This window comes from Chelonoidis abingdonii, chromosome 6 (assembly GCF_003597395.2).
Source record: "Chelonoidis abingdonii isolate Lonesome George chromosome 6, CheloAbing_2.0, whole genome shotgun sequence".
Classification (NCBI taxonomy): domain Eukaryota; kingdom Metazoa; phylum Chordata; order Testudines; family Testudinidae; genus Chelonoidis; species Chelonoidis abingdonii.
Window position 1 is genome coordinate 97,556,334 of NC_133774.1, and position 16,573 is coordinate 97,572,906.

The window sequence follows — 16,573 nt, forward strand, 5'->3', positions numbered from 1 at the left end:
GCCCGTGAGTAGCGAGCCGCGCGGCGCCCGCGTGACGCGCCTGGGGCATGCGGAGCAGTGCCGTGCCCGGCCCTGGCGTGCGGGTTGGGGGGCAGGGAGCCGCTTCTCCCCCTGGCATCGCTGAAGGATTTGCCGGGCGAGTCTCCATGAGCGGTTTCAAATCCGCTCGTTCCCATTGTCGCCGAGCCCGAGACGCCCAAGACCCCTTCCCCCTCCTCCCAGCAGGGTTGCGATCATGCAGCGATGCAGGACGGAGCTGGAGCGCTCCTAGCCCCCGTGAATACAAAGCGCTGCATAGGGGACTGTTGAGAGGTGGGGAGTGTCAGACTATGCGGCCTTAAATGCTTTGTTATTGTCTTGAAACTGGCTGTCTGCCTGCTGCATGAGTGATCGGGAGTCAGGGTCGGAGGTAACAGCATGCAGACACAGCAGAAAAAAGTGTTAGTAGGCGGTTGAAATGCTGCTGAGCCCCTTCCCCCCCGTCCATTGCATCGTGGGAGGGAGGCTTTTAAACTCTGTCTTATTCTATGATCTGCTATAGTTGAGGAGCTTTATGAAATACATTCCAGTGTTGTTATGTCCTCGTGTTGGTCTGAGACAAAAAATGATCAACCGCACCCAGCAGTCCTCAGTACACAAATTACTCCTTCAGTGACACTCCGAAAACTACAGTAATTACAGTGTTCTGTGTGAGATGAATTTAGTGTTCAGGCCATTTTCTAGCAGAGTGAAGTCCACAGACATCACCTCCAAAACTGAATACTTTGTAGGGAGGACATTTCCTCAGCAATTTAAACCAATTTTCAAACTAATTAACAGCTTTCAGAGAGCTCCAGTTAACAACTATTCTAGCCCTTAGAACCTTGTCTGTCCTGTGGGTCTAAAAGGTTTTAACTGGTTTGAATTTTTTGCTAAAATTTTCCCCAGTTTAGACAAGGCCTGATAAGCCCATCTTTGTAGAGACAATAGGGAGTGGATGCTCAGTATTCAACATACTTGGTGGTGGTCTCAGCTTGTCTGAAGACAAGCATCATGGTGACTGTAATCCCCAACATGTGAAATTGTGAAGATTAGTTTGGAGAATTAGAATGTTTCTGTTAGTGTGCTGCCGCTTTAGGCGAGTTTCTAGCTTTCTTTTACATAGCTTATAGGCTTTCTATTGTAGTATCGGAGTACTTTAGAAACTATTAATATATACCTGCAATACCCCATTTTACAGGTGTGGAAACCATGATTAAGACCAGCATTTTCAAAAGTGACAGTTAATTCAGGGTACTCACCTTTAGGGTATGGCTACACTTGAAATTTCAAAGCGCTGCCATGGCAGCGCTGCAAAGTGTGAGTGTGGTCGGAGCAGCAGCGCTGGGAGACAGCTCTCCCAGCGCTGCACATCCTCTACGGGTGTAGCTTGCAGCACTGGGAGCCGCGCTCGCAGCGCTCAGGGGTGTGTTTTTTCACACCCCTGAGCGCAAAAGTTGCAGCGCTGTAAAGTGCCAGTGTAGCCAAGCCCTTAGACATTTAGGACTTAGGGCTTGGCTACACTGAAGAGTTGCAGTGCTGGTGGTGGGTTTACAGCGCTGCAACTTGCTCACCGTCCACACTTGCAAGGCACATACAGCGCTGCATCTCCCTGGCTGCAGCGCTGGGTGTACTCCTGCTTTGCCTGGGGCATAACGATTGCAGCGCTGGTGATGCAGCGCTGCTCCGCCAGTGTGGCCACCAAAAGCGCTGTAATTGGCCTCCAGAGGTATTCGGAGGTATCCCAGAATGCCTGTTCAGCCACTCCCAACAGTGCTGCAAATGTGACCACACTGCAGTGCTGGTAGCTGTCAGTGTGGCCACACTGCAGTGCTTTCCCTACTCAGCTGTACGAAGACAGCTGTAACTCCCAGCAATGTACAGCTGCAAGTATAGCCATACCCTTAATTTTCAAGAGTGATGAACACCCATGGCTCTCATTGATTTCAACTAGGGTTGTGGGTACTCAGCACTGGCCGTAATCTGACTCCAGGTTTATGAACTCAGGCGCACCAAATTAGTGGACACTTTTGAAAGTGTTTGCCTAAGTGACTAGTCTAAGGTTGTTTAGGAAGTCTGTGACAAACAAAGGAATAGAACTCAGATCTCTTGTTTTCTAGTCTAGTGCCTTAAACACAACATCATTTTTCCTACTAAATCATAGTAAAAGGCAAGAGTGTCCTAAACATGCATTTCTGCCTCAAGAATACCAATAGATGTATGGACTGGAATTTCTATGATAGTTTTTGCTTGTTTGTTGGTCCTGTAAGATAACAAATGAACCTTTAACTAGGGGGAAAAAAGTGGCTTTGGGATACTGTTTCTTAAATATGACAAAAATTGACATTTTGTACCATTACTTTTGTTAACATTTAATTTAATTTATTTTTAGGATTCTCATCTGCAACAATTAGACCATGTTCTAAAGGTTAAAAACAGAAGTGTTCAGTTTATTAATTTAAGAAATGCAGGAACTTTGAATGACAAAAGGTAAGTTTTATTCTGAATTATTTATATGAGAATTCTGACAGTGCTTACAGGTTCCAGAGAAACCATCTGTAGGTGAGGCAGCCCTGAAAATTAATATAGTGTGATTGTTGATATGAGCTAAGGGAAGAGGCTAGTCTTGTGGGTAAGGAAAGGATTTGGAATGATCATTTCTGAATTCTATTTCTAGGTTTGCTACAGATTTCCTGTGTGAACTTGGGAAATCACTTAACCTCTCATGCCATAGTTTTCCCATCTGTAAGGTAGAATAAATGATTCCCCACTGTACCTCAGATAAGTGGCCTGAGGCACTCTTGAATTAAAGATGCTGTAGAAATTCAAAGTATTAAGTAACTTTGCAGTATTTTATGGTAACTAGTTATTTTGTGTTGCCACGTTTGTTTGATACTGAAAACATTTCACTGAATTGTGTATTGTTATAAATATACATACACAATACCCAGATGCGCAAACTAGGTTAAAGTGCACCACTGAGATGGATTCAAAATTAATCTTTTTTTCTGTGAAGAGACCCAGGTATCCAGGTCTGCAGCTGCCTCCATTTCTCTGTTGGTAAAATAGAGGTGTTGAGAGGTTCACCTAATATTTGTAACAAACTTTGAGATTCTTGGAAGAAAACTGCAGTAGAAGTGCACAATTATTATTTTATTGGAACGAATGGGGACTTCCACAAGAGGAAGTCACTTTTGTATGTAGACAGGATGTGTCTAAATGTTGACATCTTTACAACTTTGTTTATACATACAGTTGCTATTTCCTGTGTAATATGTGTCTATAAACAACATGCTGTATGTTTATGAACATAAATTATTTAGATTTACCTTAAAGATTAAGCAGTACTTGTATGTACATACAGAGTACTTCTGCAACAATGTTGTATTTTAAAATCTAGAGATCTACCTTCAGTAATGTTCTGGGCACGGAAGTAACTGGGGAAAGAAACATACTTAGTCCAATTAGCTATCTTGTATTTTAGGTTTTAAAATTCTACCTGAATTTATAAGGTGGTTTGTGGCATACGGCAATTTGTGAGAAATCACCTCCTCCGATCGCATGTGATTATCTCATGGTTAACATGTTCCCAAGATAATACTGTTTGTGTTTTGTATTTGTTGTAGGAAAGAGTTTCATGCTAAAGTAATATGTATTTTCTCCTAGTAATCTCAGATTTGTTTACGTGCCACTACAGTTCTTTAGATGAGCCTACTTATGAAAAACTTGCTGAAGAAACACTGGACTCATTAGCAGACTTCTTTGAGGATCTAGCAGACAAGCCTTTTACACCTGAAGATTACGATGTCTCCTTTGGGGTATATTTTACAGTTTATGTTCTTCCTGTAGTTATTCTAGGGTTTTTCCTTGGGGGAAATACCATCATTCAACTAATCTTTAGTGCAAAAGTTTTAAGATTTCAGAAACTGTTCACACTGAATAAATAAGTTAAATATATCTGAAAATCAAGTTTTTAAATTTGATTTTATTCATTGAGGGAGTGGCAGCTTTTTTGATGAAAAAATATATAATACACTAATAAGATTTAAAGAATTGTAATAGTATTTAAATGATGAATTTCTTTTTATGAGAGTTAAACCATTATTACATGAGACTGGAAATTGGTTTCTGGTCTCTTTTATACTGGTCTCTGATACTGGTGTTATACATGTCACTTTTGAATTATCTTGGTGAAAGTGACAGCTGGTAGCTAAAATTATTTTCAAATACCTATCAGTTTATTTACAGTTGATGGAATCAATCAAATTGTATGCTGTTGTGCTCTGCTTGATTTGAGGAGAATAAAATCTAACCCAGGCCACTGGCTGCAACATAGCTTCTATACTATTACGGTCTTTGGACTGAAATAATAGCTGCTTCCTGTTTATATCCCCATGTGGAGGTTCCCAACTATTGGCTCCACCAGATCAGGATTTAGGTGCACATAAATGGGCAGCTGGAGCTTGTGTTCTCTGTATAGAGGCCTTTAGTCTTCAGATCTGTCCAAATGTCAGCTTTTCTGAGCACTGCATTCACTCTTTATCTCACAGAAGTACATGCACAATGGGAAGATAACACCTTAGCCTCTTTTTACATTGGCAAAACTGATAAGTAATTGATCTGGTCAAATATTCAATTAATATTTTACCTGTAACTTTTCCAATAAATAATAGCAATGTATTATTCAGCTCCTAGTGTTTTGAATAGGTATTGAAAAGCTGTGATTATTAACCTTTCAATATCTATTTAATATAAAGAATATTTTGAAAACTAAATAGAAAAAACAACACCAAAAAGTTTGGTTTTGTGTTTTTTCTTTAGAGTAAATATTTTTGATATGCTTTCTGACTTGAATTGCCTTTCTCTCCAGTAACTTTTCAGTGTTGTGTTTTTGGCATGTATTTACTGAAAGGTTTGGAGGATTTTTATTTACATCAGTTTTAATATGTACATTATGACTGGCTTCAAATTATGAAAATACTAGTAACATGACAAGCCACAGGGTGGCACACTTGGAAAAGACCTGGCAGAGTTGTAATATCCGACCTTTTAAATTTCTCCATTCAGTTAATATGTGGTATGCTGGAAAAAGTCTCCCTGGAGAGTAATCCTGTTAGCAGAAATTATTAATGTCCATAACAGCATGCAGTAGTTTCATACTAGCTGTGCACAAAAAAGAAAAATTAATTTTCAAGTGTTTTATATTAAATTAACCTTTAAAAAAGGTTTTAAAATGTATTTTCCAAAGTTTCATGAATAGTACAGAATGAATATGTGAATATCAGGGTTTGAAGATAGTCGTTCTTTAATTTACAATGTGAAAGCAAAGATCATCTCTGTTATGTCTGATACATCATTAAGGCTTCTGATTTTTAGCTTTTAACCTATTAAGCACCCGATACCAAAAAAAAAAAAAAAAAGTGTTTATCCATTAAACACTGGAAAAAACACCAGAAATGATTACTTGTATCTAAGAGCTTGTCTCCAGGGAGCAGTAATGCAGACTGCAGGAGTATGATTTCTAAGGCACACTAATGTGTTGTGCATTAATTGGTCCATGTAGACCCTGCTGGTGCGCACTGAAGGCTTCCTACTGCATTATAACATCATAGTGCTGTTTGCAATAGTACTACATTAAAGTGCACTGGGGACCATTACAGAGAGATTACTGATTACCATATATACTACTGTAATGACTAACGTCACTGTATATGTTATTAATTTACAGTATATAGAAAGAGAGCCTCCAAAGTCGCCAATTTTTGGACATCTCAATAAAATTTAAAAAATGCTAAAAAATAAAACTGAAAAAATGAAATGAACAAACCCCCCAAAAACAGAAGCCCCATAATAATGTAAGTGTTGCTGTAGTGTTCTTATTAGATCAGTTGAACCCTATTTGGTACTCGTATACTTTAACATACAGCATGCATTATGGGCTAATGCTGAACACTTGTTTATAGTTCTGAACATTACCTAATAGAATATACTAACACATTTGTGCAAATGATTTAATTGGAATACTGTAATTTGTAGCATTCAGAGCTCTCCAAGGTAGTCTTGTTTTACCTGTTTCATTTCATTCTGTTCTTAGAACACCAGGAAATAGTAAGGAGTGAGCTCACAATGAGACTGGGAAGAGGTTAGTTTTAATCCTCATGACACATTAGGCTAAAGGAGTATCTAGTTGAAATAAAATAACTGGCAGGGAAATCAAATGACTCAGTATTAATTAGCACCATCAGAGGTGTGTTTTATTCATTTGCACTTCTTTTCCCCCTATACCATATAGAATAATCAAACAACCTTTGTTTCTTTACTGAACTCAGACAGTAGCAGGGCTGGGCTTTAGCTTAACACATCACTAGTGAGATGTCACTACAGTAATCAAAAGGGTTGGCTGATGCTGCAGAGGAAGTGCTGCTTTTGCTATGAAATGATGTTGAACTTTCAGTAGCTACTCGGTCAGGGTAAAATACTGTTGAAATTTCAAAAAATTTTTACTTACAGAAAATTAAAATAGATCTAGCAATTGTCTTCTGGATAAGAAAAAGGTATTGTGGGATCACAAAAGGTGCTGTGAGACAGTGTGGGCTGCAGTGCGTTTGGGGAGGCTGTCAGGAAAAAGAAATGTGCAGCTATCCTAATATCTGAAGTAGCCCCACAGTACATAATCTACAATACTGCTATTTTTTTTTAAGTGTAATTGAGGTCACTCTCAGGTTTACTCAGTCCAAGTGATATCTGTCTTATACTCTTAAAGTTAGGACTCTCCAAAAGAGTTATAGTTGCCCTCCAGAATTACCTTCTGAAAATGTCAGGCCAATGTAAATCTGTAATTCAGAGATGGAAGGAAGGAAGTACAAAGGAAAGAAACAGTTCCTTGGAAAATGTTCTATAATTGGCATAAGTGAATCAAAACAAACCTCAGATAGTTAGAAGTGGAACATTCCTGAGTTATAATCCAGGATCTGGGCACTTCATCACAAGTTATGTGGGAATGTACTTGTCCCACTCATTTGGAGACCATATACAGTTACAGAAAAGTACAGTAAACCTGGATAGCTTGGAGATTCAGTAATGTGACATGGAGCCTCTTGCCTCTGGCCATCTGTTTTAATCAGTTTTAGGTTGTTAGTAAACAAAAATAGTTGCTTTCTGCTAGCTGTTGAATGTTCTCTGAAATTCATTGATGGTCTCAATCCAGTTTCTAGTGGACAGAATCCCCATTTCACAATTGAGCACTAATTAGTGCACATGCTGGCAGTCTCAGAAGAGAGGTCAAAGCTCACAGGAGTATTATTTATTTGAGTCCTAACAATGTGGATGGTGCATTACCAACACACAAGTCCAGATCAAGAAAGCTTAGAGTCTAGATCAGACACAAATGATATATATGTCACCGTGGAGACTGACAAGTTTTCATATCTAACAGTGGTCCCACTGGTCATCAGTGAGGCAGAATGGCATAGCAGATTGTGGAGGATTTGAATTTCCACTGATGATGCTTACGCAGATATCTCACAATTTGCTGTTTTGATCTTCATATCTACAGTGCCTTATTATAGAAGAAAAATCATAATTCTTATTAAGTAACAGTACATCAATATTCCTCCCTCTCCCCTCCTCCCCCCTTTATGCTTTAGAATGGAGTTTTAACAGTTAAACTAGGTGGAGACATGGGAACCTATGTAATCAACAGGCAGACACCGAACAAGCAGATTTGGCTGTCCTCTCCTACTAGGTAAGTAATTATCTGCATGCTAGGAAATGTCTGAAAATTCAGAGGTGAATTAAAAGCCTGCCTGCTAGCCTCGTTGGGACTATTTAATGCCCTGATCATATATTTTATATATTTTCTCAACACATACACTCAATAAGATTTTCCCTAGAGGTATAACAACTAGTTGCTGTTTATACTTCAGGTGGTGACCGACAGAAATGGACAGGCTGACCCACAAACTAGTGCAGTAAAATATATAATCTAATGAAATGTGTTCCATTTTTTTAAATGTCCAGTTTTCACAAGCACTAGGAAAGCGACTGTAGCCTATTCATAGAAGACTAAACAGCTGTGACAAAAGAACTGTCTGGAAGAGAAATGAGATTGAGTTATGGTCTAACACTGTTCTTGTGGTCTAACCAGTATCTTAGATGCCTATATACAAATGCGAGAAGTATGGGTAATAAGCAGGAAGAACTGCAAGTGATAATAAATAAATACAACTATGACATTGTTGGCACCACTGAAACTTGGTGGGATAATACACATGATTGGAATGTTGGTGTGGACCGGGACATGGACAGGTTACTACGTTTGCTAGTGAAGGATGGACAGGGAAAAAGGGAGAGGTGTTGGGCTTATATATAAAAATGTGCATGCTTTGGACTGAGCTGAAGATGGACATAGGAGACGGAAGTGTTGAGAGTCTCTGGTTAGGATTATAAGGGGTAGAAAACAAGTGATGTCGTGCTAGGAGTCTAACTACAGGCACCTAACCAGGATGGAATGAGGTGGATGAGGCTTTTTTAAACAACTACAAATCATCCAAAGCCAAGTATTTGGGTGGCGATGGGGGGACTTCAACTATCAGATTAATGTTGGGAAAACAAAACCGCAGGGCACAGACTATCAATAAGTTCCTGGACTGCATTGCCAGACAACTTTTTATTTCAGAAGGTTGAAAAAGCTACTGGGGGAAAGCTTTCTAGACGTGATTTACAAAATAGCGGAGGAACTCGTTGAGAATTGAAAGTAGAAGGAAGCTTGGGTGAAAGTGATCATGCAAGATCATAGAGTTCACAATTCTAAGGAAGGGTCAGAAGGGAGTACAGCAAAATAGAGATCATGATTTTCAGGAAAGGCGGATTTGGGTAACTCAGAGAGCTGATGGTAAGGCCCCCAATGGGAATCAAAACTGAGGGGATAAAACAACTGAGGAGAAGTTGGCAAGTTTTCAAAGGGACACTATTCAGGGCCCAAAAGCAAGCTATTTCCGATGGGTAGGAAAGACAGAAAATGTGGCAAAAGATCACTTGGCTTTAACCACGAGATCTTGCATGACCTACAAATAAAAAGGAGTCATCATAAAATGGAAACTAGTCAGATTAAAAGGATGTAATATAGGCAAACAACACAGGAATGCAGGGCACTAACGATTTGAAAAGGCAAAGGCACAAATAGAGCTCAAATGCTAATTGGAATAAAAGGGAAACAAGAAGACTTTTTATCAATACATTAGAAGCAAGAGGAGACCAAGGACAGGGTAGCCCACTGCTCAGTGAGGAGGGAGAACAGTAAAGGAACTTGGAAATGCCGGTCAGAGATCTTCACAATGACTTTGTTTCAGGTCTTCACTGAAAGTCTGAAGGAATGTCTAACATAGTGAATGCTTATGGGAAGGGGTAGTTTAGAAGATAAAATTAAAAAGGGAAGGGCAAGTTAAAAAAATCGACTTAGAAAAGTTAATGTCTGGCAAGTCACCAGGGCCTGAAGAAATGCATCCTAGATACTCCAAGAGTCATAGAAGAGGATTATCGTGAGCCTCTAGCTATTATCTTTGGAAAGTCACATGGAGATGGGAGACATTCAGCAGACTGGGAAAAGGACAATAACAGTGCCCCATCTATAAAAAGGGAATAAAAAACAACCCCAGGAAAACTACAAGACCAAGTAGTTTAACTTCTGTGCCAGGGAAGTCGATAATGGAGCAAGTAATTTAGGAGAATCATCTGCAAACACTTGAAGGTGGTTAGGATTGATAGGGAATAGCCACGCATGGATTTGTAAAAGAACAATCAGTGTCGAACCAATTCTGATCGCTTTCTTGATATAGATAACGAAGTTTGTGGATAAGGGAGAAGCGGTGAATTGGTAATAACCTAGACTTTAGTAAGGCAATTGAGATACAGTCTCGCATGATATCTTATCGATAACTAGGCAAATACATTTAGATGGGGTACTATAAGGTTGGGTGCATAACTCGGCTGGTAACGTATCAGAGAGTAGTTTATTAATGGGTCCCAATCCTGCTGGAAAGGTATAACAAGTGGGGTCGCAAGGGTCCTTTTTGGACCCGCTCTGTTCAATGGTCTTCATCAATGACTTAGATGTTGGCATAGAAAGTACGCTTATTAAGTTTGCGGATTGCATACCAAAACTGGAGGGATTGCAAACTGCTTTGACGACAAGGGTCAAAATTCAAAATGCATAGACAATTGAGAGAAATGGCTGAAGTAAACGGGATGAAGTTCAATAAAGACAAATGCAAAGTGCTCCACTTAGGAAGGAACATCTCATTTCACGCACTATACAGAATGTGGAAGGAGACTGTCTAGAAGGAGTATGGCAGAAAGAGATCTACAAGGGGTATAGTGACCACAAGCTAAATATGAGTCAAACAGTGTGATACCTGTTGCAAAAAAGCAAATGTGATTCTGGATGCATTAACAGGTTGAGTGTAAAACAAGACACGAGAACGTCATTCTTCCGCTCTACTCTGCGTGGTTAGCCTCAACTGAGTAGCTTGTGTCCAGTTCTGGCACTGCATTTCAAGAAAGATGTGAGAGAATTGGAGAGAGTCCCAGAGAAGCAGCAACAAGAATGATTAAAGGTTTGAGAACATGACCTACGAAGGAAGCTCTGAAAGAAACTGGGTTTATTTTAGTTTGGAAAAGAGAGAACTGAGAGGGGACATGCATAGCAGTTTTCAGGTATCTAAAACGGGGTGTCGTCACGGCCCCGCGGAGGACGGAGAAAACTTGTTCACCTTAGCCTCTAATGTATAGAACAAGAAGCAATGGGCTTAAACTGCAGCAAGGGAGATTTAGGTTGGACATTAGGATAAAGTTTCCTAACTGTCAGGGTAGTTAAACTTACATGGGAATAAATTGCCTAGGAGGTTGTGGAATCTCATCGCTGGATATTTAAAGTAGAAATAGAAATAATGTCTATCAGCGGATGTCTAGACAGTATTTGGTCCCTGGCCTGAGGGCAGGGGACTGGACTCGATGACCTCTTGAGATCCCTTCCAGTCCTAGAGTCTATGAATCTATGGATTGACCCTGTAAGCCTGTGTTCGAGTTTCTTGTTTTGTTCATGTGCATGTTTTCTACAGTTTAACCGAGAGATGTTTTTATTGATCTTGGGCAGTTCTTAATGTGGAGCTCTTGATTGCTGTGTCCTCTCCCTTGTCTTCTACAGCAGTTTGATCCATTCCAGGTTTTGCAGTTGGTTCTGACTGGGAATGAGATATACAGAATGTGTTGAAAGAATACCACGAGTAGCCTCACCAAAAGTTTGCAGTGAAATCTGCCAGTCTCCCAGCAGCAGACTGAGGGAGTCTTTCATCTCTCTGGCATTGTTGATGAATGATTTAGCTAAAAAGGAAAGACAGAGCATAAAGATTCACTATACATATGCAGGTAGATTTCTTAGAACTCATTCAAATAGAACATACTCACTATAAAATCAGGAATGGATCAAGCTATTGTGCAATAAGATTAACATTTTTGAAAGTGAAATTTTTAGAGAATCATCTTATTTTAAATAGTCCACCTAAGTAATTAAAATACTCATTAATGATTTGCCTTCCAACCTGTTGTAACTGTTTTCAGTGTACAGCAGTGACTCCCAACCTTTCCAGCCTTACTGTACCCCTTTGGGGAGTTTGATTTGCCTTGCATACCCCCCACGGTTCACCTCACGTAAAAACTACTTGCTTACAAAATCAGACATAAAAATACAAAGGTGTCACCACACATTATTGTTGAAAAATTGCTTACTTTCTTATTTTTTCCCACATACATTATAAAATACATCAATTGCAACATAAATATTATACTTACATTTCAGTATATAGTATATAGAGCAGTATAAACAAGTAATTGTCTGTATGAAACTTTAGTTTCTACTGACTTCGCTAGTTCTTTTTATGTAGCCTATTATAAAATTAGGCAAATATCTAGATGAGTTGATGTACCCCCTGGAAGACCAATGGTGTACATTATATTGGGTAAGCCATGGTAGCCTATTGTTAACCCCTCTCTCCTCCTAGAATCTTGTTTGTTTAAATAAACAATATACTGCATTTCAAAGGGTTTTATCTTGGTGAAGCAATAGGCAAGAATCAAACAATTTTTTATTTATATCTAGACACTTGCAGACAGTGCCTCAGAATCCAAGTTAAGCATAAAGTTTTTTTTTAACCTCAAGCATAAAACACAAATTCAGGTTCTATTATATCCGTATCTGGAGATTAAGAAGTCAGAGAGTTTATATTGTAGTTGGATTTATTTAACTTCTATGAGCCAATGCTAGCTGAATGAAGTAGTACATGTTCCTGAATAACAGATTTGTGGAAAATATAAGTAGTAGTTTTCATCTTCAGTATGTTCAAGGGATGAAAAAAGGAACACCCCACAAAATAAATAGATAAAAATAGCCTCTGCTAAAAGCTCCTGACCCTGAGAGAATTTTTCACGTTTGTTTGTCTAAGAAATCTCTTTTCCTTGTAAAGGTTTGGCTTTATGTTCATCTGTGTATGGTGAACATTTGTGTATTTCCTGCAAGAAAACAGTACATGTTTACTTAGTTTTCCAACTCCTGCTAAGAGATCTTGTAACTTTTATATGCAAACATGTACTGCATATACTATAACTAACGCTCATAACATCTGTGTCCTGGATGTGACACAGAAGTGGGAGAAGCAAGCAATGCTGCTAATGATAAACAGTTTTGAATATTGTGGTGTTTGCTACCAATAAATGTAAAATTGTTGAGTGTTAAATGACCACTTTGGCAACGAGAGAGAGAGAGATTAAGAAGCAAGAAAAGGAAACTACTATTGAATTTCTCTAGCTCCAGGGTGTTGTACTTTGTTACACACATGCAGGTGAACTAAGCCTGCATATATTTGGCAATATACAATTGGCACATTCAAAAGAAGGTGTGCCACCTGCACAAAGTGTCTCTTTAGTGCAGCTCCATTAATTAAAGCTTTTAAACATTGCAAAATGTCTTTAACAACCAAGGCCTAATTATTTTGGTGGTTGTGATCTTTTACTGCTTTATAAAATGTATTCATATTCTTGTGTGAGAAATACACTTACTGTATAAACACTTAGCATTTTGTTAGAATTCAAAAGATCCTTATAATTAAAAGGTAGTAAATGTACAGCATTTTGAAGGTGTAAAGCACTATAGGTTTATTATTTTATATTTGTTAAATAATAGCACAATGATTTAATATTTACTAGGTAACATTTAAAAACCATTAACATCATTCATCAAAATATTCTGTTTTAGTCCAGTTGCCCTAAACCATATCCCATTCTAACTTTTTATAGGCTATCTCCACTTTCAGAATTGCACGTCACAGTGTAACAGTAAAAAGTTACATGTTTTTGCAAAGGCCACACCAGTGAGAAACACATAATAAAATAATTGGAGCACGTAATCCTGATTCAAAACAGCCATCAGCTCACATGCAGCAGAAGAGATGTCCCTATAAGATCCCAGTCATTTTGACTTGACTTGGTGTCTTCTTAATATTTTTAGTTCATGCCCTGAAGGTTATTCATTGTGATACTGTGAAAAATTTAAATATTGAGGTGTCAGATTTTTTTTGTTAGTTTTTAGACACTGCAGCCTGGCATGTGTGTACAAGACAGCCTGTCTTCTAGGAGAGTTTGTCCTGGAATCACCTCTAATCCCAAGGCAATTTGACCTAAAATATGATTTCAGAGATAAGAGGTTTCAAGATTTCCTTGTATTTCATTCTCTGTAGACATTTTTATTCTTTTGTATCCTTCCCTTCTTACTACTTCACCAAATGCCCTCCATGGCAGACATAGATTTCTGTGTGGACAAGTCAAAACTGCCTTCATTAATAATAAATACTTATTAAAGATCCTTGCAATCATTCTTCCCATTTTCCAGGTGCATAACTGAGGCAAAGGCGGATGAGCCTGCCTAAGATTGGTGGCTGAGTCTGGAAGATAGCATCCAGGTCTCCTTACTCTCCCCTTACTGTGTTTGTTGTGGGAGTAAAGCATCAGGAGCTCCACATTGCTCTCAGATACAGATCTCCCACATGGCAGATTATTTTTTATTTAGTAATTTAATCCTATTGTGTTTAACTTGAGAGAGAAAATAGTCTTTGTTTTGTGCAGTGAAGCATTTTGGACATTTGCACATTATATTATTGTGTTAGAATTAATATTTTATATTAATACAGCACTTTACAAACAACTCTTATAACACTCTTAGCAGTTAGGTATTATTACCACTGTTACAGATTGTGGAGAAGGTAAAACAAGTGAAGGAGAGAAGGACCTTAATGGTCTTGATCCAGTGAAGTGTATGAGCAAAAGTACTCCCATTGAAGTCCATAGGACTACTCGCATGTTTTAATTTACACGCATGCTTAAGTGCTTCCCTGGATTTAGGCCTTAATGATTTCCTCAAGGCCACGTGTTGGAACCAGTGTTAGAGCTGGAATTAGAATTTGGTGATGATTGGCTTCTAGTCCATGCTGAGACCATAAGCCACACACCTCTTTCTTGCTAAATATTGTTTTACTTCTGGCTGCTTTCTTTAACTTAGTAATTCACATCCTCCCGGTGTGTGCTTGAAGATGGCTGAAATTTCAGAAATGTTTGACCTATGCTCACACAGTATACGTGTTCTGTTTTCTAGTGGGCCCAAACGTTACGACTGGACTGGAAGAAACTGGTTGTATTCTCATGATGGAGTATCCCTTCACGAACTACTAGCAGCGGAACTCTCAGCGGCATTGAAAACTAAAATAGACTTATCTCCCTTAGTATACTCTGGAAAAGGTGATACTTGATCATTGTCTACCTCAAAGAAATCAAAAGACATTGTCCTGTTGCCCTTCTTTGATGTATAGTTCCTAAGGTTAACACCTTGTTCTACTTTTGTCTTCATTTTTTGATTCAACTTCACTATGTTGTGTAACAATAATGTGAACCTAATATATTTTTCTTAGCTCTGCATCTTTAGGTTTCTGTGTTAGTGTGTGGATTTGTGTTTGTTATATGGATTTCTTTGTGTCACTGCCTCCAAAATTCATAGCTAAGAGTATGGTATTGGACACTGGTTGCCTCAGCTATGTTCTGACTGGTTGGTTGGTGATTCATCAGTAGTGCACAGATGGGATCTCATGACCAAAGAAAACTCTGTTACATACCTTAGGCCATATTGTGGAACTGTTACTCAGGTTCCATTGAAATCAATTAGGTGAACTGGGGGGAGTAAGGTAATATTCTGTGTAAGAGCCTATTGTGTTTAAAAGAAAATGAGGTAAGGGAAGAAATTTTTCTATAACAGGTGTAATAGGAATTTTCTTCTTAAAATATCACAGGATGTAATCTGAAATCCACATTTCTGCCTTTGCCCCTTCAGACTTATCCTTTTAAGCTAAGCTTCCAGCCCTGCTATCAGCAGGAGTCTAATAGGTACATGGAGCTGAAAAAAGTGTTTGATTTAGTTTAAATGTCTAACGATACATTCACAGTTGTAGAGAAAGGGATTTATAACCTTTTCTCTATTTCCTTTTCCTATGAGTGTCTTCATAGAGTAAGCATACGTTGCATAAATATATAACTCTTTAATATTATTATTATTATTAAGCAAAGTGAGGATGTTCTGTTCCAACAGCAATACGCCATGCCAATTTTTGCATTGGCATAGCTCATGCTGCACTTCTCATGTAGTTGAAGTGAGGCACAAGGCCAAAGGCAAAGTGACAATGCAAGGCTCACACTGATGCAAACCTTGTTGTGTTGTTGCTACATTCTTAGGACTGAGAAGCTGGAGTCTTCTGACTAGCTGAGAAATAAAAAGAAATGAGGACAAAAATAGGTGATTCACTCTACGTATTACACCAAATAACTTGTAAAAAAAAAAAATAATAATTTAATAAGTGACATGCAAATGTGTGCTGCTATAAAATTTGCCTTACTGTAACATTACCATTATTTCTTTTAAAAAATTGTATATAAAAAGGGAGCCCAAATTTGCTGTCAGGTTTGAAAGACTGAGCCACATTTATGTAAGCTTTTAGCATTACATTAAAAAAGGCCTGGTACTGATTTTGAAATGCAACGTTTTCTTGGGTTCTGAGTTCTCCAGACAACTTCCTTGTGTTTAGAATGACATGGCTGCCTGGTTGGTTAATATGTTACCGATTATGATGTGTTATTGAAATATATCTAATAAATATACAGTATTCTTAGGTGGTATTGTCTATTATTTAGGATTAAAATTGAATTTTTGATACCAACTCTTGGCCACTATTAATTAAAATATGAAATAACATCTCATTGGAGCCAGTTCTGGATTAGATTCTGTGCTATGTATGTGTATGTTTCAGCCAAAGGAAAAAGGGAGTCAGTCACCTGAAACTTGCTCTGATAAATTACTTCTGAAATCAAGGAAATACAGTGAGGGCTACCAGTATGAGTTGGTGAGACCAAAACACACCACTATCCAGAGCAGATATAAAACTAGAACAGTTAAAATGGACTAGGG

General features: G+C 38.4%; 1 protein-coding gene across 1 annotated transcript; it reads left to right on the forward strand.

Annotated features, from left to right (window-relative positions):
- The first annotated feature begins 382 nt into the window (after positions 1 to 382).
- FXN (frataxin) lies at positions 383 to 16,365 on the forward strand. Its single transcript, XM_075067497.1, has 5 exons — positions 383 to 409; positions 2,411 to 2,508; positions 3,716 to 3,836; positions 7,665 to 7,762; positions 14,717 to 16,365. The coding sequence occupies exons 1-5, from the start codon at positions 383 to 385 to the stop codon at positions 14,868 to 14,870; spliced, it is 498 nt and encodes a 165-aa protein (XP_074923598.1). The 3' UTR covers positions 14,871 to 16,365.
- Positions 16,366 to 16,573: the final 208 nt, after the last annotated feature.